We start from the raw sequence: 26,529 nt of genomic DNA on the forward strand, positions 1-26,529 counted from the left end.
AAGTTGCTTTCTCTTACTCTTTTAGTGTTTATATTTCTCTTTACACATCTATTTTTTTTAAAGATTTATTTATTTATTTGAAAGTCAGAGTTACACAGAGGAGAGGCAGAGACGGAAAGAGAGGTCTTCCATCTGATGGTTCACTCCCCAGTTGGCTGCAATGGCCTGAGCTACGCTGATCTGAAGCCAAGAGCCAGGAGCTTCTTCCAGGTCTCCCACAAGGGTGTAGGGGCCCAAGGACTTGGGCCATCTTCCACTGCTTTCCCAGGCCATAGCAGAGAGCTGGATCAGAAGTGGAGCAGCCGGGTCTCAAATTGGTGCCCATATGGGATGCCAGCGCTGCAGGCCAGGGTGTTAACCCACTGTGTCACAGCACTGGCCCCTACAAATCTATTTTTAAAGATTTATTTATTTGAGAGGCAGAATTACAGAGACAGACAGAGAGAGAGAGACAGAGATCTTCCATCTCCTGGTTCACTCCCTAAATGGCTGCAACAGCCAGGGCTGGGCCAGACTGAAAACAAGAGCCAGGTACTCCATCTAGGTCTCCCATGTGGGTGACGGGGTCCCACACACTTGGCCATCTTCTGCTGCTTTCCTAGATGCATTAGCAGGGTGCTGGACTGGAAGTGGAGCAGCTGGGACTGCACTAGCACCCCTATGGGATGCTGATGTCACAGGTGTTAGCTTGCTGTGCCACAACCCAGGCTTCCTCTTACACATCTTGAAAAAAACGTTCTTAAAAGAAGCTCTGCTTCCATGTCTTGTAACGTTTGGTGTATTCGTCAGTAACAATTTTTTCTTGATACTTTCTCCAGTATGATTACAGAAGTAAGAGTGTGTATTAAAATGCCTATTTGCCTCCTCTTCCTCCCACACTAATACCACCGTCGTGAAGAGGAGTAAGGCCACAGCCCTGTTTTTTATGGGGTTTCCCAGAGACTTTGGGTAGGAACAGAGGGACCTGTAGACACTCTTACTTGGTCCAAAAGTCCCTCTTCTGGGGCTGTGCCGTCTGGTGCATTAGAGAGAGAGCGAGCTTGCTTTCTCTGTGCAGAAAGCCAGCAACACCTTTGGTTAAGCTTCAAAGACTTGTGCTTTGTAGATTGTTTTCAGTTGTGGTGGAATTTTAACCATGTGTTTTCTGAAGCCTCACATATGTGAGCCTGCAGCTTACGCTGTCTGTGGCCCTAGAGCAACCACAGCAAAGCCCACCAGTGAGCCAGAGCTGGGTTGGGGTTCTCTGCCCTTGCCAGATGAATTGGGTGTTCCTGGATTCTAGTGGAGCAGAGACAGATACGAAGCTTACAGTGAGCCAGGTCCTTGTAACACTTTGAAGCCAGACATTATTTCCACATTCTTGTATGTGAGGGCCATATTTACTACATCTTATTGTCCTAATTCCTTGTTCTGGACTTTAGATTATGCTTGGAGGAGCTTGTGAGCCAGCTGCCCTGTGGCCTGGAATCCTCTGTGACCTCTGGAAGAGCCCACTGCTTCCTCAGGCCCTGGCCGCCAGGCTGCTAGACTGAGTCAGATGGCCTCTCAGGATTCTCTCATCAGGGAAAATTTAGGATTTCATGATTCCAGAAATAGGCCAGTCCCCTTGTTAACCTTTGTGTTCGTGTATGGGTTTGGAGCATTAAGTCTTTTAGTCATTGGCTGATTTCTATTTGTTATTTAAAAAAAAATTATTTATTTGAAAGTTAGAGAGAGAGAGAGAGATCTTCCATCCTCTGATTTACTCTCCAAATGTTCACAATAGCTGGAGTTGGGCTGGTCTGAAGCCAAGAGCCAGGAGCTTCTTCCAGTTCTCCAGCTTGTGTGGGGCCCAAACACATGGACCATCTTCCACTACTTTCCCAGGCGCATTAGCAGGGAGATGTATCAGAAGTGGAACAACTGGGACTCAAACCAGTGCCAGCATGGGATGCTGGCGTTGTAGGCGGCACCATTACCTGCTACACCACAGCATCAGCCCCTTGATTTTTGTATTTTGAATGAATACTGGATTTTATTGCTGGTGGGCAGTTTATCAGTGCTGTTTTCTGATTAATTCTGCTTGCAGTGCTGGCCCTCTGTTTCAAGTGACTTTTAGCTAAATTTTGAACTGAAGCCCTTAATTATAATTGAGTTAGTCATTTATTCATTCAAGATCTATTCACTGAGAGTCAGTGGGCTCGGTGATGAAGTGGTAAGCTGGAAACAGACTTGGTTCCTCCCCACTGGGAGGTTTTGGTCTAGAAGGCAAGATGGTCTCTGAAAAACACATGGAGTAGACATGAAAAACACATGGAGTAAGCATGAAAAACACATGGATTAAACATGAAAAACACATGGAGTAAACAAGAAAAACACGTGGAGTAGACATGAAGTCATGACTGCTTTGGGCTGAAGGAGGGGTCCGCGGTGCTTTGAGAACTTTCACAGGAGGGCTTGGCTCCTGTTTTCACTCACTGCTGGCGTGTAGAGTAATGACCTCTCTGCACAGCCACTGTGTCTGCTTCTTTATATCATCTTTTGTTTTCATAGCAACCTTGAAAAATAGCCGTTGTGAGTGGTTGCTCATGTTAAAGATGAAGCAGCTGATGGCTCAGAGAGATTGGATTGTGTCCGTAAGTACAAAGCTCCGTGTTGACTCAGGGAACCTTTCTGTCTTAAAATGGATGGAAATATATTATGAAATAGAACACAAAACTTGCATATCATTTTCAAAAAACATGTCTGACTTCAGCGGCATTTTGGGTTTGTTAAAGGCTGCTTTGGAAACTTGAGAAAGGCCCACTGTCCAGCTACGAAGAAGTGATCTGATAAACTGCCTTGAAGTTTTCTTAAGACTTGATGTATTTCATCCTAGACCCATAGGCTTTCTGTGGTCACTTTCTAAATGTGCTAGTAAGTGAGGATTCTGGAGTCTTCTGTTGATGTCTTGTCATTCCTCTTTTCAGCTTAATAGCCCATGTGAAAAATAAGAATCACTTCTGCCTGGTACTTCCGACCTGAAGGACAGGCTGTGGGAGGGCATCTTACAGACAGCAGCCACAGAATGGTGTCTGTCCTTGCCTCTTGGGAGTGGCCTGCTGGCCTGTGGCTTTGTGGAGGGCACTCGGGTCTAGAGTATGGTGCAGAGTTAGGCCTGCTCCTCATGTCAGTCCTTGACTCTGCCAGCTCGTGAACCTAGTTCTGTGACAGTGCTGTCTGTTGTGTCTCCTTATATCCATGTCCTCGTTCCTTCTCTTCCCTGTTGACTCGTCCCTGTGTCACGTCGTCACCACAGTCACGCAGAACACGTGGGCATCTTGAGTGACAGTTGCCTCCCTGCGCCCTCTCCCTTCCTAGGGTGGGGAAGGGACGCTGTTGAGGCCTCAGGCAGGCTGGCCTCTCCTTGACACAGGGAACCCTCTCATCTCCTCTGCAAAGATGCTTCTCCCTTTTTGATATTCAGTTACAGCCTCCCTGTTCCTTTCTGTCCATTCTCTGTTTACTTCTTAGCCTAAACCGTTTCCATGGTGACAGGTTACTTTTCAAAGGGAACATCTTGTCGTTTTATTTAATGCACTGCAGCTGAAGAGGACTGAAACAGTAAGTTGTAGTTGCTATGGATACTGCTTATTACATTGGTTTCTTTGTATCAGATTTCATATACAATGAATTTCTCTCTCTCTCACTCGCTCGCTCTCTCAGAATAAACCCAGTGACTTACCATTATTGTTGTCAATTTGGCTTCTGGGACCTTTTTTTTTTTCTTTTTGACAGAGAGAGAAACAGATAGAAAGGTCTTCCTTCCGTTGGTTCACCCCGCAAATGGCCGCTACGGCCGGAGCTACACCAGGAGCCAGGTGCTTCTTCCTGGTCTCCCATGCAGGTGCAGGGGCCCAGGCACTTGGGCCATCCTCCACTGCCCTCCTGGGCCACAGCAGAGAGCTGGACTGGAAGAGGAGCAACCAGGACTAGAACTCCGCGCCCACATGGGATAGTGGCGCTGCAAGTGGAGAATCAACCAAGCGAGCCACGGCTCTGGCCCCCTAGGATTATTTTTTTTTTCTTTCTTCTTCCAAAGAAAATATATATTTTTTAGAATATTGTGGGCTAAACCTGAAATGCTTTAAAAAGCATGCATTATTTACATTTGCTGCCCAGGGAAATCCATCATTTTGCTGGGGAGAATAGTGATAGTTCTCAAAAAAAATTTTTTTGAATTAGGGTTCAGAGTCTAAGGAGATCTCCAAAACGATAACCCCACAGCAGAGCTCTTTAGAGGGAATGAGAAGTATGTGACTGAGTTAATTCCCTGAATCTCATCACTCACGAACCATGACACTCTCTCTTCAGTAACTCATTCAACTTTTTTTTTTTAAAGTGAATATATTTGTTAATTTAATGAGCTTTTCTTGTACCTGACTTTGTTGTTTCTAGTTTGTCTGTAGCACATCCTTCAGCTAAGTTCTTCCTTTAGCTTTCTAAAAACGTTAATTTTGGGGCTGGCACCGTCGTGTGGTGGTAAAGCTACCACCAGCAGCTCCAGCACCTCACATAGGCACTGGGTGCTGGGGCCCAGGAATAGGGCCGTCCTCTGCCGCTTTCCTCGGGTGCATTAGCAGGGAGCTGGATTGGAAGTGGAGCAGCCTGGACCCAAACCAGCACCCATGTGGGGTGCAGGTACTGCAGGCGGCAGTTTAACCTGCTGCGCCACAGTGCTTCGCTCCCTACTCCCTAATCTGTTTTAACCAAAACTTTTTTGTAAATATTAACCGTGTTAGGTTTTATCCTTCCACGTAATTTTCATACTTTTTAAGAAATCTCTGTTTGATTATTTTATCCTGTTTAAGTGTTTGAAATGGAAACAGAACTTGGAGAAAAGGATATGGATTTTCACACTTCTCTGTAATAAATTGTGTAGTTTTGATTCAGTAACTTATTTACTCTGCCGTAAGGGAATGTGATTGGGAACGCTGGCTTAAAAGTCAACTGAACTTGAATCCTGGTTTCTCCACTTGTTAGCTGTACAATTGTATACATAATCTGTAATATCTTAGCTTCAGTTTCTTTATCTGTTTGACAGGGTCGTTGTTAAGATTGGATAAAATATATGGAGGTTGCTTAGCTTGCAATGCTTTATGGACAGTAAATGCTCAACATACAGATGAGTTGCTTTATTTCTGTGAGTGACGTTACCAAGTAGAAGGTGGAGATACTGCCTCAAAGGGTTGTCATGTGAGTAAGGGAAGAGTGTGTACCCGGCAAAGGTAGTGTTGTCATGTGACTGTAATGTACCTGGAGTTAGGAGAAAGTACCTAGAAACTCTGAGACAAGGATAAAGGGGAGTATGTGTGTGTGTGTGTATGTGCACATGTGTGAGTGCGTGTGTGCACGCGTGTCTGTTTTCTTGCATTATCCTGGGATAGAGTTTTCATCTGTGCTTTCTCATACCATGCAGCAGGATGGTTCATGTGACCTGGCTAGGATTTGTACTACTGTTGATCTGAATTTTCCTTTTGTAATTGATGAGCACTCTAGCTCTGCCCAGCCTTCCACTGTTTACTATGCAGTGTTGTACCCCATGTAGTAGTTGTGTTGTTTTGAGCATAGGATAGAATAAAATCTGAACTTCTGGGGCATGAGTTTGCCACATGCGTTAAGAGGCTGCTTGGAACACCTGTATCCTGTATTGGAGTACCTGGGTTCCAGTTCCTGCTCTGTTTCCTGATAACGTGCACACAGAAATAACAGGTAATGGTCCAGTAGTCCCTGTCGCCCACAGGGATGAACTGAATTGAGTTCTTCTCTCCTGGCTTCAGCTTGGCCCAGACTTAGCAGTTACAGGCGTTTGGGTAGTGAGCCTGCAGATGAGCAAGCTCTCGGTCTCTGTTTCTGTGCCTTTCAAAAAAAAAAAAAAAAAAAAAAAAAAAGAATGCATTTACAAATTTTTTAAATGCCTGAATTTCTGTGTCATACCATTAATGCTCCTATTAGTATCAAAACATGAATTACATAAATCATTACCTGGAAATGAGGTAATGCTGTAGAACACCTGGAATAGGGAGTAGGTATGCCAGCATGAGCTATTGTCATTACGAGAAGAATAAGCCTGCCCTTTTTAGATTGGGAGCCTTTTGAATTTTAGATTCCAGCATTTTCTAACGTTCAGAATGTGTCATAATCAGTGCTCCTCAAAGCATGGTTTATGGACTCAATTATTAATCTTACCCAGTCCCAGTCCTTGACTTTGCTGCCTTTTAAGTTCTCCATGCAGTGAAATGGACGCGATGTGGAAGTCTGCCGCACGTTCCCAGGAGTGGTGATTGCCTGAGGAAGAGCCTTCATGCGATTGTTGGGGTCTGTTGAGCTGCAAGCTGAGTCAGCCATTTTTTTTGGTTATGGAACACCATCTGCCTTAGAAAGAGCAGCTGACAAACTGCAGTCCTTTGGACTTGGGTACTTGACTGACATTTTCTTGGTGGCTAAAGTGAGCCTGTCATTTCAAGAGTTGATAGTATTTGCCAGGGCTAAAATTTGAATTAAAAAAAAAAAAAAAGAGGTTGAGAGAGAGAACACTCTTGCATCCACTTGTTCACCCCCTAAAGAGAGAGAGAGAGAGAACACTCTCGCATCTACTGGTTCACCCGCTAAAGAGAGAGAGAGAGAGAGAGAGAGAGAGAGAACACTCTCGCATCTACTGGTTCACCCGCTAAAGAGAGAGAGAGAGAGAACACTCTCGCATCCACTGGTTCACCCGCTAAAGAGAGAGAGAGAGAGAGAGAGAGAGAGAACACTCTCGCATCTACTGGTTCACCGGCTAGAGAGAGAGAGAGAGAGAGAGAGAACACTCTCGCATCTACTGGTTCACCCCCTAAAGAGAGAGAGAGAGAGAACACTCTCGCATCCACTGGTTCACCCCCTAAAGAGAGAGAGAGAGAGAACACTCTCGCATCCACTGGTTCACCCCCTAAGGAGAGAGAGAGAGAACACTCTCGCATCCACTGGTTCACCCGCTAAAGAGAGAGAGAGAGAGAGAGAGAGAGAGAGAACACTCTCGCATCCACTGGTTCACCCGCTAAAGAGAGAGAGAGAGAACACTCTCGCATCCACTGGTTCACCCCCTAAAGGCTCTGGAGCCATCGCCGGCTGTCTCTCGTGGTTTTCATCAGCTGAAATCCAGAGAAGAAGCAGGACTCAAACCCAAGCACTTCAACATGAAGGCAAGCATCTTGGCTGGCATCTTTTTTTTTTTTTTTTTAAAAGAGATTTATTTATTTTACTTGAAAGTCAGAATTTCAGAGAGAGAAGGAGAGGCAGAGAGAGAGGTCTTCCATCCTCTGGTTTACTCCCCAATTGACCGCAGTGGCCAGAGCTGCGCTGATCTGAAGCCAGGAGCCAGGAGCTTCTTCCAGGTCTCCCACGCGGGTGCAGGGGCCCAAGGACTTGGAGCATCTTCTACTGCTTTCCCAGGCCACAGCAGAGAGCTGGATTGGAAGTGGAGCAGCCAGGACACGAACCGGCGCCCATGTGAGATGCTGGCACTGCAGGCGATGGCTTTACCTGCTACACCACAGCACTGGCCCCTCAGCTGACATCTTAACCACTGTGCCAAACATCCTCTAAAATTTCTCTAAAAATCTAAAAAATTAGGTTTTTAATAAACTTATACTCATGGCTCTGAACCTAACAGCTTCTCTACACTTAAAGGCTTTTTAAATGAGTGGTGATATCAATGCATGTAGTTTTTTTTTTTTAATCATATAATGAAGTGTGTCAATATTTTAAAGACCTGCTGAACCTAGCAAACCAGTATTTTCCGTATAACCAGTGCATGACATTACAAATTTCAGGTCTGAGGAGGTCTATTCAAAGGCAAGATAACCAATGGATTTTAATGTGGCAGAACCCAAAAGATTAAGGATAAAGTTTTAGGTTGGTGATGTGCACAGACCTTTAAGAAACTCCCTTATGGAATTTTAGTGCAGTATCACAAAGGCTATTTATTAAAATATTCTTTCCTCCTCTAGTTACGCACTTCATAGATTTTAACTGAAACACTGTATTGCAGCAGATTGAAGGTAGACAACACTATAGGGCCATCTGCCATCTTCATCTTTTTAAAAATTAATTTATTTTAATGTTTAAAAAGGTTGATTTATTTTTTTGAAAAGCAGAGTTACAGAGAGAGACAGAGACATCCTCCATCTGCTGGTTCACTCCCTAGATGGCCGCAACGGCCAGAGCTGGGACAATATGAAGCCGGGAGCCGGGAGCCAGGTGCTTCTTCTGGTTCTCCCAGACTACTTGGGTGCAGGGGCCCAAGTACCTAGGCCATCTTCCACTGCCTTCCCAGGGACGTTAGCAGGGAGCTGCATCAGAACTGGAGCAGCTGGGACTAGAACCTGTGCCTTCTGGGATACTGGTGTTGCAGGTGACAGTTTACCCTGCAATGCCACAGTGCTAGGCCCCTTAATTTTAAGTTTTAATCAGTTTTTAACAGATTCAATATGATTTGTAGATACAGTTTTAAGAACATGATGTCATTTACTCCTCCTCCTTCCCTCAAGCGGGTATTTATGAGATTTGCCAAAAAAGGTAAAACAGTGTCTTGATTTTTGCCAAGTATTTTTATTTAAATAGAATTTCTTATAATAAATAATAAGCAATTACCTGTAATTGTATTTAAAGGTGTTTTTATGCAGTGGGTTTATTGCTATTTTTAAGTCAATAAATAAATACTTTGAAATTTCTCAAAAACAAAAGTTGCTTGGTAGACTCAGTAATTCCAAGAGTAAAAAATGGTCCTGAGAGGTAAGAGTTTGAGAATCACGCTGTTTCAAATAAAAGAAAAAGTATAATTTCATCATATAAAAATTAGGAATGTTTCCTGACATTAACTTTTTTTCTGGTTTTTGTCAAGTTTTACATTTTATTAGTCTAGAACTATTCACATAGCAAGGGACTTGTAATTCATCTGACGTGGGTAGTGATGTCAGGGAGGTGCTGGGTCAGATGCTGGCACAGCCAGCGACCCGTTCTCTGTCCCAGGCTTCAGAAACCTGCATGCTGCCTGTGGGCAGTGTCCCACGAGGGTGGGTGCTGTGTGGCAGCAGGAGAGCAGTGTTCAGTAAGGTCGGGGGGGTCGGGGGGGGGAATGGACATTTTTTTGTTTGTAGATACAGCTGTATACTGGTGACTTCCCCACAAGTCTGCCTCTTGTCTTTCATCTGTAGTTTGTATTCTGATGGTTTCTCTGTTCGACACATCCAGCATTCTCCAGTGGAATATGCTGCTTTCCACCTCTTTATATTTTAGATCTCATATGTGTTTCTATTACGTATTCCATATCCTGGATATGATAGCCTGATGCCATTATCTGCACTTTAGATTCCAGTACTGCTCAGGGATTCTGTGTCCCTTGATGTAAGACAATGATATGATATTTAAAAGTTACATACACTTTAAGATGACTTTTGTTATAAAGGGTAGTGGTTTTTTTTGTTTGTTTGTTTGTTTGTTTTGACAGGCAGAGTGGACAGTGAGAGAGAGAGACAGAGAGAAAGGTCTTTCTTTTGCCGTTGGTTCACCCTCCAATGGCCGCCACAGCCGGCACGCTGCAGCCGGCGTACCGCGCTGATCCCATGGCAGGAGCCAGGTACTTATCCTGGTCTCCCATGGGGTGCGGGGCCCAAGCACTTGGGCCATCCTCCACTGCACTCCCGGGCCACAGCAGAGAGCTGACCTGGAAGAGGGGCCACCGGGACAGAATCCGGCGCCCCGACCGGGACTAGAACCCGGTGTGCCGGCGCCGCAAGGCGGAGGATTAGCCTAGTGAGCGCGGAGCTGGCCAAAGGGTAGTTTTTAATAAGCTTTTTTTTTTATTCAAGATTTCTTCTAGTTTATTTGAAAGAGTTAGAGACAGAGAAAGTGATCTTCCATCTGCTGATTCACTCCCCAAATGGCTGTAACAGGCGGCCAAGACTGGGTCAGACCAAAGCCGGGGCCCACACATTTAGGCCGTCTTCTGCTGCTTTTTCCAAGCCATTAGCAGGGAGCTGGAACAAAAGTGGAGCAGCCAGAGCTCAAACCAGCGCCTGTATGGGATGCTGGAGTCCTATTCGCTGGCTTGACCAGTGTGCCACAATGCCAGCCCCTTAATTAAGCTTTTAAGAAGGTGATTAGTTTGTTTTTGTTTTATTTTTAATATTTATTTATTTGAAAGCACTACAGAGAGAAAGGGAGAGACAGAGATCTTCATCCTCTGGTTCACTCCCCAGATGGCCACAACAGCCAGGGATGGACCAGGCCAAAGCCAGGAATGAGGAGCTTCTTCCAGGTCTCTCATTGAGGGCAGGGTCCCAAGCACTTTGGCCATCTTCCTCTGCTTTTCCCAGGCCCTTAGCAGGTAGCTGGATCCATGGTGGGATGCCTGCATTGCAGGCGGAGACTTTACCCGCTACACCACAGTGCTGGGCCCTGTTTTGCTTTTATTTTGTATATTGTAATTTCATTACCTTATTAGTCCTTTAGCTATAAACTTAAAGAAACAATGTACAGTTTAGGGTTTTTTTTTCCCCTTAATTTATTTGAGATGTGGAGAGACAGATCATGTGTGAGAGAGCGAGCTGTCATATGCTGGCTTGTTTCCCAAATGCCCACAGTGACCATCACTAAGCCAGGCTGACTCTGGGAGGCATGAAGTCAGCTCAGACTCCCTGGGTGTGGCAGGGACCCAGTTACTTGAGCCATCACCACTGCCTTCCAGGAATTGCATTAACAGGAAGCTGGTAGCAGGAGCCAGAGCCAGCCATTGAACCCAGGCACTGTGACTTTGGATGCAGGTGTCTTAACCACTTGGGAAACTACCTGTCCCCAATTTAGATTCTTAAGACACTCTCACACATCTTTTGCCTCACTTGTGTCATTTTTAGTGTATTAATAATTGGTTGCCTCTATCCTTATGCAAATAAGTGAGATATAAATAGTTTTAGTCAACATTTAGGAGTTTTATTATGATGCATTTTTGAGCTAAATATGACAATACTGGCTTATTAAACTGGACCAGGGATGTTTGTCCTAGAGCCATCAAGGGTTTAACAGCGCATGAAGCAGTGATGTGGAAATAACTTCATGATCCACTGCTGAGAGCTCTGGAATAATGGAGGCCTCGGTAAAAACCTGAGCTTGGGCTATAGACAGAGTCACTGGAGGGAATGTGGCACAGCGTTTCTGAGACGGTAAGGTTTGGCAAGACCTATTTGGAGGCAAGAAAGCATTTGGAAGGTATTTAGAAATAGAGGAGAGAATTTTGGCAGCTTATCTTGTTCATAGCTTATTAAAAATAGTGGTAACACAGACTGCCTTTTTTTTCTCTTAAGTTTATTTATTTATTTGAAAGTCAGAGTTAGAGAGAGGGGGGGGGGGGTCCTGCATCCACTGGTTCACTCCCCAATTGGCCGCAACGGCCGGAGCTGTGCTGATCCGAAGCCAAGAGCCAGGAGCTTTTTCCAGGTCTCCTACATGGGGTGCAGGGGCCCAAAAACTTGGGCCATCTTCTACTGCTTTCCCAGGCCGTAGCAGAGAGCTGCATTGGAAGTGGAACAGCTGAGACTAGAACCGGTGCCCCTGTGGGATGCCGGCGGTTCAGGCCAGGACGTTAACCCACTGTGCCTACCACAGCGCCGGCCCCAGACTGCCTTTTCTTAAGGAAGTAGTCTTGCCTCCTGGCCATTTGATTTCTGTAAATATCTACTAAAAAAGCTTCTTCTAATCCCTACATAAGCCCACTAGAACAGTCCATCTTCTAGTTGCTTGTTTTCAACGTGCTGTTCCCACATTAAAGCCACGAAGCTGACTGGTATGACACAGCTGGCACCTCTCTCGCCGTGGCCTTCCTGGGAGCCTGCCTCTCCTTGTGGCTTTGTCCCAGGGGAAAGCACTCCTTTTTGGCCCTGCTGTTGAGCCCCTTCAGAACTCTGCTATTTCAGAGAATGCCTCCTCTTAAAGCCTGCCCAGCTTTCACAGTTCCCACTATCATTTTTGCACAGTTTCTTCTATTTGTGTGGTATTTTGGGAGTGGGTGCTACCTCCCAGCTGGACAGGTTGCAAGACTCTGAAGGACTGGACCCACACAGCTTATTTCTTTATGTCATTCTTCTCTCTTCTTCTGTTATAACAACTGCTCACCTTTGCAAAAACAACACTCTTCATGCAAAAAATTGTTGCATTAGAAGATGAAAGCACTGGACCGAAAGGCCTGTAAAGGGAATAGTAGTCTTTCAAATTCATTTTAACAGCGTCAGACATAAGGGAAGTGGACATGAGAGTCACTGGATTCTTCAGATGCTCCCAGGCCCTTCACTGCAGAGCAAGTCAGCACATACTCACACAGCTCTGCTGACTTCCAGGCTTCCCCTGGGCCTTGCGGAAAGTTCGCTGGTGGCTGTGGAATACAGTGAAGCCTTGTCGCTGGGCACAGGAAGGATTTTCCTAAGACGGCCAAAGGCTGGCATGGTTCCCGGTTGTGAGTGCTGGAGAGCTCTGGCCCTGTGCATGGCCTGGGGCCAAAGAGATGTGTAACAAATATTTTGTGAATGAAAAGGAGAAGACACACAGGAGAAATGGGCGTGTAGTCAGGAAAGGTGCCGTGGGGAAGTTGGCGTTCAGAGGGAGCATGGCTGGTTTGGATTTAGGAGGGAGGGAGGGTCTTGCAAGTGCAATAAGAATGGGGACGACTGAAAGGGAAGTGAGCTTCTTCACCTTGTACACATGCTGGGCTCTTTCCTTCACTTTTTTATTTTTTAATTTGTATTTATCTGGAAGGACAGGAGGAGGAGGCTTGAGTGGGGGCAGGTAGACAGAGCCCCTGTCCACGAATCCATCTTGCAAATGACTGGGGCTTGGCTGAGTGTAAGCGTGGGAGGTCTACTGCTTCCCATCTTCACTGGCAGGAAGCTGGAGCCAGCACTTGACCCAGGCGTTTCTGATTGGGATGTGGGCGTTTTAACCGCTAGTCTAAATGCCTTCCTCTACTCACTTCTTTCTAATCCCTGTTCAAGTTTCACTTAATAAATTCACTTTCATAAATTAATAAGGCTTTCTCTGGCTATCCTATACAAAGAACTGTAAACATATTTTTATCATTTATCTTCTACTTAGTATAATGGCACTTGCCTTTTGTCCTGTTGTTTGTTTTTCCCCAGTTAGAATCTAAGTTCCACTAAGGCAGGGACACTTGTGTTTACTGCGTTCTCTCCCACTCCCAGAAGATTCCTAGTGCTGATAAATGTTTCTGCTGAATAAATGAATGAATGAATGAATGCTTGCCTAAAAGTCTGGGACACGTGTTGTATCTTTTGGGTTTGGTAAGATTTATGTTGGGGCACCCTGATTTTGAAAAGAAGTGTGTGAGTGGGATTGTCCAGTAGCAATGTCCACCTCTGAGGCGTGAAAGAACGCTGGTACTGGAAGAGACTCGTGGAGCTGCAGTCACAAGTGTGCAGCAGGGAAGGGTCTGAAAGACGCGTGTAGGTGGATGGTGTGCATGCATGGGGACAGCTTTAGAGAGTGTTATCTGAGTTATCCCTCATTCATTGAAATGAAGTACTTTCCTTTAAAGTGTGTGGATGCTCATGCCAGAACTACATTGTGCTAACCTGCTCTGCTCTTTCTGTGGCAGGAGGCTGAACAGCACCCAGGGGGAGATTCGTGTTGGTCCTAGCCATCAGGTAAAGTGGATTTCAGTAGCCTATGTAATAGGCTTTTATTTCTTGTTGTTCTACTAGCTCTTACTCTGTTGAGCAGCATCTTTGAACTGTTGTTAATGCTATAGGGAATTTTATATACATACAAATATTTCCATTTTTTTTCAGTCACCACATACTTGCTTTTACAAATGTGGTGAGTACACGTAATATGTAAGATTTTATCATTTTACACATTTTTGTATACAATTCAGTGGCATTAAATACTTTATTGTTGTGCAACTATCATTTCTGTCCCTCTTCAGAACTTGTACTGTCTTGTAAAACTGAAACTGTCTACAGACAGCAGCTCCCTGCTCCCCTCAGGCCTTGGCAGTCACCACTCTGCTTGCTGCCTCTGTGCACTTGGCTCCTGTGCCTCGTGTAAGCACCTCCTAAAAGTGAGGTCACACGGTGTTTGTCCTTCGGTGGCCAGTGTATTTCATTTGGCGTATGACCTCAAGGTTTATCTATGTATGACACGTGTCAGGGTTTCTTCCTTTATAAGGCTGAGTAATATTCCGTTGAAGAGTCGGTGGTGAGAATGTTCCCATCAGAAGTGGGTTGTGCACTGATCTGTGTTGTCTCGTGGTGTTTGGTGCCCTGAGACTCCTGTTGCTGATCCCAGTATTGGGTGCTTTGACTGCGGCAGGTCTCCCGTGCAGCCTGGGTGTTTATGTCACATCTCAGGATGCCCTGGCCAGGCGCACCGGGCCTCTGTTCTGCTTCTTTGGGGTTCTCTTGATGCTTAGCTGTCCTCTCTAGGCTGGCCTCATCCTTGGGCCGCATTTCCTTGTTTCTAGGATATACTTCTTTCTCCCCATTCCATCTCTGTGCACGCTGTGCTGGGAGTGCAGTGTACAGGGAGCGGTGATCCTTTCTGAGTGCACATAGAATCCGAGTGTCTCTCACAGTGAGTGAAATGCAGCGGCCGTGCAAACGGCAAGTACATCTTCTCCGGAATGTTCCCAGAAGTCCCCACGTCTGACTGCCGGGGTTTGGGCTGCACGTCCATTTCTAAGCCATGAGGAAAATGCCTCAGGCGTGAGTGGCGTGCGTGCCATTTGAGCTGCCATGGATCTGGGGAGTCAGTCACTGTGGCCACTGCATCAAGAGACACAAGGTACAGGCAGCAGAATCCTTATAAGGCCATAGAGGCTTTCTTATTCTATCTAGTTGTTTGTTTTTCTGTGTAGATTTAAAACATTTCTTGTATGTCATTCATATTTTTAAGGACCTGTTTTAGGGGCTGCCATTACTTAGCAGGTTAAGCTGCTGCCTGCAGTGCTGGCATCCCATATCGGTGCCGGGTTGTGTGCTGGCTAATTCCATTTCTGATACAGCTCCCTGCTAATGGCCTGGGAAAGCGGTGGCAGGTGGCCCAAGTGCGCCACCTGCCACCTGAGTGGCAGACCTGAATGAAGCTCCTGGCTCCTGGATTCAGCCTGGCTCAGCCTTGGCTGTTGTGGCCATTTGAACCAGTGAACAGATCTCTCTCTCTATCTCTTCCCCTCTCTCTGCAACTCTGCCTTTCAAATAAATAAATAATTTTTAAGTACCTATTTTATTTTTACTGGGTCCTATAGCCTTTATTTATTTCAACAAATGTTTTGGAACATCAAAAGCAGCAGAACTTTTTTGGGGGACTGACAATATCTACATTCTTAAAAATGTTAACTTTTTAATTAGAGAAAATGTTAACATATATAAAAGCAGGAAGAATAGTACAGTAAAGCCCTTCTCTTCATTACTGTCCTTTCACACTGATTAAATCCTGGTCTCACTAGTTTCATTTTCCCCCTCTTTCACCTCTTCCCACCGTTATTTTGAAATGACTCACAAATATTTCATTTTGCTTGTCAGTGTTTCAAAACTAAGAGTTATTTTAAAAGATGCAATCACAAGGTATCACACCAAATTAACTTGGCAGTTTCTTAATATTCAGGTGTCCCTGTATCTGGGTTCCTCTGTGTGTGTGTTGAAGAAGCTGCTATTTACAGCTTTTGTTCGGTAGCACTTCCCCAGTCTGGGTTTGGCTGATTGTGTCTTTTTGTGTCATTAAACATTTCCAAACGATATGATTATAAGCTTAGATAAATGGCAGTATAAATTCTTCTTAACACCATATGCTGTGTCCCCCCCCCCCCCCCCGGCTGTATCTGGTGCTCCTCACGCACTCCCACTGTTTCTTGAAACTCCATGTGCAGCCAGTGCCTCTCATTCTGCTGGCCCCTCTTGCAGGGCATCAGGGTTACTTCCAGTCCTTTGCCATTACAAGTAATGTTGCAGTGAACACCTTGCGCCTATTGATTTTATTTTTTTGCCACTGTATCTTTGGGGTCTATCTTCAGAAGGGAAACACATGGTTTGCAGGTCAAATGCGTATGCAAAACTCCCCTCTGTAGCTTATGTTCGCACAAGCAACTTATCTGGGTGCTGGTTTGTTGTTGTTGCTTTGTATATTGTCACTCTTTGAGATTTATGTCAGTGTGATAGAGAAATTTTACATGTGACATTCATTTGTGTGTCTGTCAGCATGGTTAACCGTCATTTCCTATGATTAAACCGTTTGCATTTCTTTTTCTGTAAACCATCTAATTATACTTCTAGTCCGTTTTTCTTGTGTGAGAGGTTTGGTGCCTCTCAGCATCAGTTGCACTTTTTAACCAGTAAGTCACCACTGGAGAGCTGCTGTTCCTGGTGCTGTAATCGCTCCTGGGGAAACAGCCCAACTGGATGTCGGAGACCTTCTGATACTAGTGTCTAGAGTGTTGGAATATATTTTTTGAAGATTTATTTATTTATTTGAAAGTCAGGGTTACAGAGAGAGAAGGAGAGACAGAGAGACAGAGAGAGAGAGAGATCTTCATCCACTGGTTCACTCCCCATTTGGCTGCAAAGGCTGGGGTTGGGGTTGGGGTTGGGTGGGGGCAGGAGCCAGGAGCCAGGAGCCTCCTCCAGATCTCCTGCGAGGGCAGCAGGGGCCCAAGCACTTGGGCAACTTCTGCTGCTCTCCCAGCCCCCTTGACAGGGAGCTAGATTGGGAGTGGAGCGGCTGGAACTCGAACCGGTGCTCATGAGGGATGCTTACATCACAGGTGGCATCTTAACCCCACTGAACTACAACACCAGCCTCTGTGTTTTAATTTTATCACAATTCTGTCATTGTATATATTGAGCTGAACTAATTAACTCAATTAACACTAACAGCAAAGAAGAGTACCTTTGGGGCCGGCATTGTGATGTAGCAGTTAAAACCGCCGCCTGAGATGCCAACATCCCACAGGGGCACCAATGTGAGTCCCAGCTGCTCCACTTCTGATCCGGCATTCCTGCTAATGGCTTGGGAAAGCAGTGGATGATGATCAAAGTACTTGGGCCTTTGCCACCCACATGGGAGGCCCAGAGGAAGCTCCTGGCCAATGAGGCCTTCTAGGGAGTGAACCAGCAGATGGAAGATCTCTCTCTTTGTCTTCTCTCCTCTTTCTCTGTAACTCTGAATTTCAAATAAGTAAATAAATCTTGAAGGGAAAAAAAAAAGATGGCAACGATGAGTGCTCTTGTTTGGAGAAAGAGCCTGATGCGTGTTTAGAAGCATTGAAAGGCCGGCGTCGCGGCTCAATAGGCTAATCCTCCACCTTGCAGCGCCGGCACACCGGGTTCTAGTCCCGGTCGGGGCGCCGGGTTCTGTCCCGGTTGCCCCTCTTCCAGGCCAGCTCTCTGCTGTGGCCCGGGAGTGCAGTGGAGGATGGCCCAAGTGCTTGGGCCCTGCACCTCATGGGAGACGAGGATAAGTGCCTGGCTCCTGCCATCGGATCATCGTGGTGCGCCGGCCACAGTGCGCCGGCCGTGGCGGCCATTGGAGGGTGAACCAACGGCAAAGGAAGACCTTTCTCTCTGTCTCTCTCTCTCACTGTCCACTCTGCCTGCCCAAAAAAAAAAAAAGGCAGCAGCATTGAAGGTGGCCTGGAAAGCAGAGGTTTCAGGCTGTTGTCCTGAGAGCCACATGACATCCTGATACTGTGTCTTGCTACACACCTTTGTTTAAAACTTGAATAATGAACATTTAAAACCACCAGCTTTCACATTAAAGTGATTTCTGGAGTTTGGAAAAAATTGGAGGCTGTATAGACCCTGGTTCTGATTCCTGCGTGGCAGCATTGTGCAGGTGGAGCAGCTGTTTCTGTTTCCCCGTGATACACCCTGCATGTGCACGGAGGAGAGGGCCTCTGCCATGGGTGGTACACCCTGCATGTGCACTGAGGAGAGGGCCTCTGCCATGGGTGGTACACCCTGCATGTGCACTGTAGCAGAGGGGCCTCTGCCATGGGTGGCTGGATTAAGCACTTGGGACATGGTCATTCCAGTTTGAGATGTGGTGTCCTACATTAGGTGGCCACTAGACCTTGTAAAATTGAATGTATGCCTCCCAGTTTGTTCCTGTTGTACAGTGCTGCCTGACTCTCTGCCTGCTTGCTTCATTTACTTCTATTTTATGTCTGAGCTCTGTGTACACTGGAGCTTCTTAACTCTAGCTCTGAGCTGAAAATATCAGATTATGTCCATCTTCTGATGAGATAGGAACATGTGTGTCTCGCAGATGCTTGACTTTTCGTAGCCCTCGGGGTTGTGCTCGTCACGGTGGGAGCTGGCTTCCCCTTGGTCTGCCTCAGTAGAGTTAGGAGGAGGATATGCCAGAGCTGCTTGAGTCTGGTGGCTTAGAATCTGGATTGTTGAGTTCTTTTTATTGAGCTGTATTTTATGTGTAACGAGGTATCCATGTCATAGGCATACTGCTCAGTCAACTTAGATGATTGACACAAAAATAGAGTATTTCTGCCATCCCAGAAGTCCCTTCCTGCACCCTTGTAGCCATTCTCACCTCACCAAAGCAGCCCCTGACTTGACTTCTGTCATCATAGGTCATTTCAGGTGTGCTTCTAATGTTGACTTTAGTACTTTTGTGTTTGATGTTGACTATTGATTCTCTTGAAAGTAACACTATTCTAATAGGATAGCACCTTTAACTTTTTTTTTTTAAAGATTTATTTATTTATTTGAAAGAGTTACGCAGAGAGAGAGAGAGAGAGAGTGAGGAAGAGAGGTCTTCCTTCCGATGACCCACTCCCCAGTTGGCTGCAATAGCTGGAGCTATGTTGATCCGAAGCCAGGAGCCAGGAGCCTCTTCTGGGTCTCCCACGTGGGTGCAGGGGCCCAAGCACTTGGGCCATCTTCCACTGCTTTCCCAGGCCACAGCAGAGAGCTGGATCGGAAGAGGAGCAGCCAGGACTAGACCGGGCGCCCATATGGGATGGCGGTGCTTCAGGCCAGGGCGTCAACCCACTGCGCCACAGTGCCGGCCCCTCTCCTTTAACTTTTTATTTATTTATTTATTTTTTATTTTTATTTTATTTTTTTGACAGGCAGAGTGGACAGTGAGAGAGACAGAGAGAAAGGTCTTCCTTTACCGTTGGTTCACCCTCCAATGGCCTCCGTGGCCAGCGTACTGCCGCCAGTGCACCACGCTAATCCGATGGCAGGAGCCAGGCACTTATCCTGGTCTCCCATGGGGTGCAGGGCCCAAGCACTTGGGCCATCCTCCACTGCACTCCCTGGCCACAGCAGAGAGCTGGCCTGGAAGAGGGGCCACCGGGACAGAATCCAGCGCCCCGACCGGGACTAGAACCCAGTGTGCCGGCGCCGCAAAGTGGAGGATTAGCCTAGTGAGCTACGGTGCCGGCCTCCTTTAACTTTTTAACAAATATCTTTAGGTGAAGTTTCATTGATGTGTGTATGTCTTGCATGTAAACTTGTTACTGACTATGTGTGTTTCCCTTCTCTTACCAAGTAAGTGCTGTCTTCTAAGAAATTTGTGTTATTCATATGTTCATTTCTGTTTCACTCTTTGGATCATGTAGGCACTATTTTACTTTGACAGTGTTTGTTGCTTTTTTTTTTTTTTTTTTTTGAAGATTTATTTATTTATTTGAAAGGCAGAGTTACAGGCAGAGACAGAGAGAGAGGGAGAGGGAGGGAGGGAGGGAGATCTTCTGTCTGCTGGTTCATTCCCCAAATGGCCGCCGTGGCTGGAGCTGAGCTGAGCCCATCCAAAGCCTGGAGCCTGGAGCTTCTTCCGGGTCTCCCATGTGCGTGCAGGGTCCCAAGGACTTGGGCCATCCTCCACTGCTTTCCCAGGCCACAGCAGAGAGCTGGATTGGAAGAGGAGCAGCCAGGACTCTAACTGGTGCTCGTATGAGATGCCGGCATTGGAGGTGGTGGTTTTACCCACTACGCCACAGAGACGTCTCCTTGAATGGAGGTTTAACAGCCCACTGTGAAATCTGTGATGAAATGGTCTTGCCTTGCAACCCAGGAATGTTTAAATGATGCACTGTTTTGTTTTGTTTGTTTGTTGTTGTTGTTTTGGCTACCTAACGAGAAAGGTTTAGTAAACTATGCATCCGTCCCCAGGGACTGCCTCTACTAAGACAGCTCTGTATAGTACACGCCTTGATTTGCCTTCTGCATCCCTGTCTTGCAGGCCAAGCTTCCGGATTTGCAGCCATTTCCTTCTCCAGATGGGGATACTGTGACCCAACATGAAGAACTGGTCTGGATGCCTGGAGTTAACGATTGTGACCTCCTGATGTACTTGAGGGCAGCAAGGTAACAGGAGTCTGCTGCGCTCTGCCGTCTGGACTGACTCCCTTGAGCGTTCGTGCATGTGCTGGGCCTCCTCTGACTTTCAGTTTTGCCGTGTAGGAGGCCCTTAGCCTTCTTCACCTTGTGAAGTCACCTCTTTGTTCTCGTGTTTGTCCCACATGAAATTTTGTGACTCCTAAGAAGAGCACCTTGTAGTGAGAGTGAGTTATCCACACCTTGGCCTCGTTGAATAACTGAGTTACTCAGCCCCTCTCAAAATCCCATTACAGATTTCGTGTGCGCTTTCTACTTTGTGGCTGTTAGTACTTGGCCTGAATTTGACATTTTTGTGAACATTTGCCTGTGAATACCTTGTAGAGCTTGGTAAGGTTTAAATGCCTGAGGTGCTAAAAAGAAGTTTAAATTTGTTCCTGCATGATTCAGGAGAGACAGAGCGCTTCCTTTGTCCGCAGAGATTTCTGGAACTCACACAGCATCAGCCCTGTGCAGCGGAAGTCTGTGAAGCAAGGTCAGGGCACCTGCACGTCAGCTCTGGCTGGCTGCTAGTCGGCCAGGGCGGTGTGGGGTATCCAGGAGAGATGAGAGGTTTCTCTACTCTCTGACTTTTCTCTTGTGATTCACCTAAAGATGGTGACGTACAGAGTGCGAGGAGTTAAGTTTCAGGGTACTGCATGTCATGTGTTTTCTGAATGTGTTTCTTTGAAGGTTTGGGAATCCAGGGGAGTGTCATGGCCAAGTAGACTCGGGTTCTTCATGTGCTCAGGAGAGCGTGGGAAGAAATAGCACAGCCGGGCCCAGCTGAAGGTGGCACTTCTCTGAGTGGGCAGGGAGAGCAGAGGCAGGACTGAGAACTCTGGCTAATCCGGCACATCATGCTAGCAGAGTTTATTCTGAACTGAACACGTACTCTGGAAGTCGAGGGTTGACGTCTCCGTACTGGCGTTTCTGTCCGCAGGAGCATGGCAGCATTCGCGGGGATGTGTGATGGAGGCTCCACAGAAGATGGCTGTGTCGCTGCGTCTCGGGACGACACCACGCTCAATGCACTGAACACAGTAGGTGTTTTGAAATCACCGTGGGCTGGAAGACAGTTCTTTCCCGTGGGGCTGGCTGTGGGAACTATGTGATGAGCATGCAGACTGACCTCGCTTGGTTTTAGCAGTGGGGGGGGGGGGGGTTCCTGGGAGTGGTAGGTGAATGGTGAGCTGGGGTCCACCTCCGGCTCTGTGACCTGAGGCAAGTGATGTGGTACCTGCAGTTCAGTTCCTGATCGGTGTGTGCGCTGTAGGACTGTGGTGGATCAGATGAGGTTCTGATAATAGTGGTTGACACTCCTGAGATTTGGTGAAGCTAAATACTGTATATTTATGACCTACTTAGTATTCCTCACAACATGCCTCGGAAGTTGGTTATAATAGTATCACCGCATAAACACCAGGAGGTACATCTCGAGAGATCAAGTCACAATCCAAGGTCAAACAATCAAGATTTGGGTCCAGAACCTAGGCTTTAATCTTCATCAGTGTGCCTAAGATCTTGCATTTGAAAGGGCATAGATAAACAACTAGACTTTTTGGAGGCAAACTTGTATTTTAGGGAGTTTGCTTTGGAACCATATAAGTATTTCACATGATTATAAAAGAAAATTAACTTTTAGAACTAACAATCTGTCCCAAATCTAAAGTAAGAAATAAGTGAGCCTAGCATTACTGAGTCAGTTGCAGGACATAGTCATCATAATTACTCATTTGCTTTACTCCCTAATACATACACAGCGCCTCAAAATAGCAGCTGCTGCCAACAGTTTGGTTACCGAAACCAGCTTGCTGATTGATACTTCACTTTGGCCTTAGGATGATATATCACAAAGGGCTGTAAGGGAAATTTAAGGTACATGAACCAGTGCTTCTCTGTTCTCTAATGTGGGATCAAATCTTAAGCAGTACTAATGAGTATTTATGGAACCAATTTTTTTTAACTTTTATTTAATAAATATAAATTTCCAAAGTACAGCTTATGGATTACAGTGGCTTTTCCTCCCCCCTACCTTCCCTCCTGCCCGCAACCCTCCCATCTCCCGCTCCCTCTCCCTCTCCCATTATGGAACCAATTTCTAATATATTAACAACGAGTCTGTCTGGTTGGTTATAAACTTAGAAATCGTGCAAGAGGCTAAGGAGTTCTTCCAGTGGTTAAATGCAATGTAGGCACCCGTGTTTTGTTTTTTTCCTTGAGAGGTCACTACAGTTGGAAGGAACTTTTGAGGTCATCTGTTCCATTCTCTAAATAGATGAGAACCCGAGGCTTAAAATGGCCAGATAACTTACGGCGCATTCAGAGTCCGGAAAGCTCATGACACAGGACGATTCTCGTTCCCAACTTCGGGACTCTTACTGCGCAGCCTCCACTGTACAGCCTGCTCTTGAGGAACGTGTGTAATATCTGTGTGATATGCCCATTTTTGTTGCTGGTCTAATCAGGTTTCTTTTTCTTTTCTTAAAGATTTATTTATTTGTTTGAAAGTCAGAGTTACACAGAGAGAGGAGAGGCAGAGAGAGAGAGAGAGAGAGAGGTCTTCCATCTGATGGTTCACCCCCCAATTGGCCGCAACGGCTGGAGCTGTGCCGTTCAGAAGCCAGGAGCTTGGAGCTTCTTCCGGGTCTCCCACGTGGGTGCAGGGGCCCAAGCACTTGGGCCATCTTCTACTGCCTTCCCAGACTATAGCAGAGAGCTGGATCGGAAGTGAAGCAGCCGGGTCTCGAAGTGGCGCCCATATGGGATGTCTGCACTTCAGGCCAGGCATTAACCTGCTACGCCACAGTGCCAGCCCCTAGGTTTCTTGAGTTTTATGTTGCCTTGTAGTGGTCTCTGTATATTGGACTGAGTGATCTTGCTGGGAGCGTGCTGTGTTCTAAATAACAATGTTTTTTCACATTCCAATAAAATACATTTTTGTACTTTCTCACCAATTTGGCAGCTAGCTTTTTTTTTAAAAAAGTGAGGATTCTTTATTCTGAACATGTAATGATAAAGTCAGGATGGGCTTTCAAGCTTATTTTACAAATGAGGAAGCTGAGACTCAAATTGACACCTTAAACTGTTCTTTTTGGTCGGTTCAGTGTGAATACCTGAATTCAGAATCGCTCAAGTGTAGACTTTCAAAGAAAGTCTTTGGAAGGAGATTTTTCTGTTGGAGATTTGTTTTTGTAGAAAAGAGATACGGGGAAAAAATCCTGCTTCCAAGATGGTGTTAGGTGAATTTTGAATAATGAAGATTTTACTGTAGTTAATTAAATGCCTATTTCTGGCACTTTTCTCAATTTCTGTTATTTATTTCCTTTCTTATTCCAAATCCTCCAAGAATCTGTAGAACGTACCTCTGTGCAGACATGACCATGGCCCCTTGTGGCAGGTCCTCTGGTGGGCTTCAAGGCTGTGTTTCTCAGAAATGACCATGGCCCCTTGTGGCAGGTCCTACGGTGGGCTTCATGGCTGTTTCTCTGAAGCTGCCTTCTCTTCACTTGGAATTCTCCCCGACTGTGCTGGCCCAGGACGGCTCAGATGTCCTGAGTTATGCAACACTGGTACATTTAGCCTCTGTAAGACTGTGCATCACCTGCTTACTTTGTAATCAAATAAAAAGTTTAGTGCTGTGTTAATTTTCTACCTTGTTTGTTGTACTGACTCACAGAATTACAGCTGTAGACGTTTTGCTTAATGAAAAGTAAACTGAACAGATCTTGTGAGAAAGTAGTGTTCAGATATATTTTTTATTTATTTAAAAGGCAGAGAGAGAGAGAGAGAGAGAGAGAGAGAGAAACAGGCAGGCAGACATAGATGCTGTTTGCTGTTTCACTCTTCATAAGCCCACAGTGGCTGGGGCTGGGCTGAAGCTGGGATCCTGGGACTGGCAGGCTCCATCCAGGTCTGTCATGTGATGGCAGGGACTCAGCTGCCCAAGCCATCACCGCTGCCTCCCAGGATCTGCATTAGCAGGAGCAGGGCCAGGGCTCAAACCCAGGCTTCTTGACTGCCAGACACAGTGCCACCCTTTAGGTGCTTTTTGACTTCTTTAGAGTAATGTAAGACTTGGGATGTATAAAATAGTAAATTTAAAAGATACATACATTAAAAAAAAGGTGCATACATTGCTTTTTGAAAAGTCTATTTATTTATTGGAGTATATAACATAGATTTCAAACAATGTTAGGCATTTATTAATTTAGTGGCACATAACTTTTATTTTTTTTAAGATTTTATTTTATTTATTTGAAAGACAGAGTTACAGAGAGAGGTAGAGACAGAGAGAGAGGTCTTCATCTGCTGGTTCACTCCCCAGTTGACTGCAACAGCCAGAGCTGCGCTGATCTGAAGCCAGGAGCCAGGAGCTTCTTCTGAGTCTCTCACGTGGGTGCAGGGGCCCAAGGACTTGGGCCATCTTCTACTGCTTTCCCAGGCCATAGCAGAGAGCTGGATCGAAAGAGGAGCAGCCGGTACTAGAACCGGTGCCCATATGGGATGCTGGCACTACAGGTCAGGGCTTTAATCCACTGCGCCACAGCACCGGCCCCTGGCATAAAAGTTTTAAATACATAAAATTTGTTAGGTACTTAAATTAAAGTGTTTTTTTTTGTTTGTTTGTTTTTGGTTTTTTTTTGTTTGTTTGTTTTGTTTTTGACAGGCAGAGTGGACAGTAAGAGGGAGAGAGACAGAGAGAAAGGTCTTCCTTTTTGCCGTTGGTTCACCCTCCAATGGCCGCCACGGCCGGCGCGCTGTGGCCGGCGTACCACGCTGATCCAAAAGCAGGAGCCAGGTGCTTCTCCTGGTCTCCCATGGGGTGCAGGGCCCAAGCACTTGGGCCATCCTCCACTGCACTCCTGGGCCACAGCAGAGAGCTGGCCTGGAAGAGGGGCAACCAGGACAGAATTCGGTGCCCCGACATTAGAGTGTTTTTAATATCCCAAAAGGACTCTTCAGATATAAGTGCATTTAAATGAACAGATTTTTCTTTAAACAAAAAAAAAACCTTGTTATTAGAAAAATTTTAGTAGCCTGTTAGGACAATTATATGACCTGTTTTTTTTTTTAAATCTAAACTTTTGTATTTCTTATTTTGATTGTTTTTTCTTTATTATTCACAAATAAAGTTTTTAGTACTTTTTTTTCTTTCTTTTCTTTTTTTTCTTTTTTTATTTTTTGACAGGCAGAGTGGACAGTGAGAGAGAGAGAGAGAGAGAGAGAAAGGTCTTCCTTTTGCTGTTGGTTCACCCTCCAATGGCTGCCGCGGCCGGCGCACCGTGCTGAAATGATGGCAGGAGCCAGGCACTTATCCTGGTCTCCCATGGGGTGCAGGGCCCAAGTACTTGGGCCATCCTCCGCTGCATTCCCTGGCCACAGCAGAGAGCTGGCATGGAAGAGGGGCCACCGGGATAGAATCTGGCGCCCCGACCGGGACTAGAACCCAGTGTGCCGGCGCTGCAAGGTGGAGGATTAGCCTAGTGAGCCGCGGCGCCGGTCAGTTTTTAGTACTTTTTAAAAAGATTTTATTTTTATTTGAAAGTGAGAATTACAGAGAAAGATAGAGAGATCTTCCATCTGCTGGTTCACTCCGCAAGTGTCTGCAATGGCTGGGCCTGGGCCAAGCTGAAGTCAGAGCAGCTGTGACTTAACTTGGCACTCACATGGGATGCCAGTGTTACAGGCAGCAGCTTAACCCACTGGACTGCAGTGCTGGCCCAGAAATTTTTAGTATTTGATTTTCTTAAAGATTTATTTATTTATTTGATTATTTGAGAGGCAGAGATACAGATAGAGAGGGAGAGACAGAGAGGTCTTCCATCCACTGATTCACTTCCCAAATGGATGCAGTGGCTGGAGCTGAGCCGATCTAAAGCCAGGCGCTTCTTGTGGGACTCCTGCACAACACTTGGGCCATCTTCCACTGCTTTCCTAGGACATTAACAGGGAGCTGCATCAGAAGTGAAGAGGCCAGGACTTGAACCAGCACCCATATGGGATGCCAGTACCTCAGGTGGAGGCTCAACCTACTATGCCACAGCACTGCCCCTAGTATTTGATTTTCAAAACAACTTACTGGGATACAGTTTGTGTATAATAAACTTCTCTGATTTGAAGCCTACAGTTT

The 26,529-nt window shown here is 46.0% G+C and overlaps 1 protein-coding gene across 7 annotated transcripts in view; it reads left to right on the top strand.

Moving 5' to 3' along the window:
- Positions 1-26,529, top strand: part of RERE (arginine-glutamic acid dipeptide repeats) — a 439,397-nt gene that overhangs the window by 280,908 nt on the left and 131,960 nt on the right. For all 7 annotated transcript variants that reach the window (XM_070079330.2, XM_070079333.2, XM_089301519.1 and 4 more), the window contains 3 exons: positions 13,658-13,706; positions 20,263-20,387; positions 21,340-21,439. In XM_070079330.2, coding sequence (XP_069935431.1) covers positions 13,658-13,706; positions 20,263-20,387; positions 21,340-21,439 — 274 coding nt within the window. The remainder of the gene's footprint in view (positions 1-13,657; positions 13,707-20,262; positions 20,388-21,339; positions 21,440-26,529) is intronic.

The sequence above is a fragment of the Oryctolagus cuniculus genome, chromosome 7 (assembly GCF_051225735.1).
Source record: "Oryctolagus cuniculus isolate XC-2025 breed Fujian yellow rabbit chromosome 7, ASM5122573v1, whole genome shotgun sequence".
NCBI classification, from domain to species: domain Eukaryota; kingdom Metazoa; phylum Chordata; class Mammalia; order Lagomorpha; family Leporidae; genus Oryctolagus; species Oryctolagus cuniculus.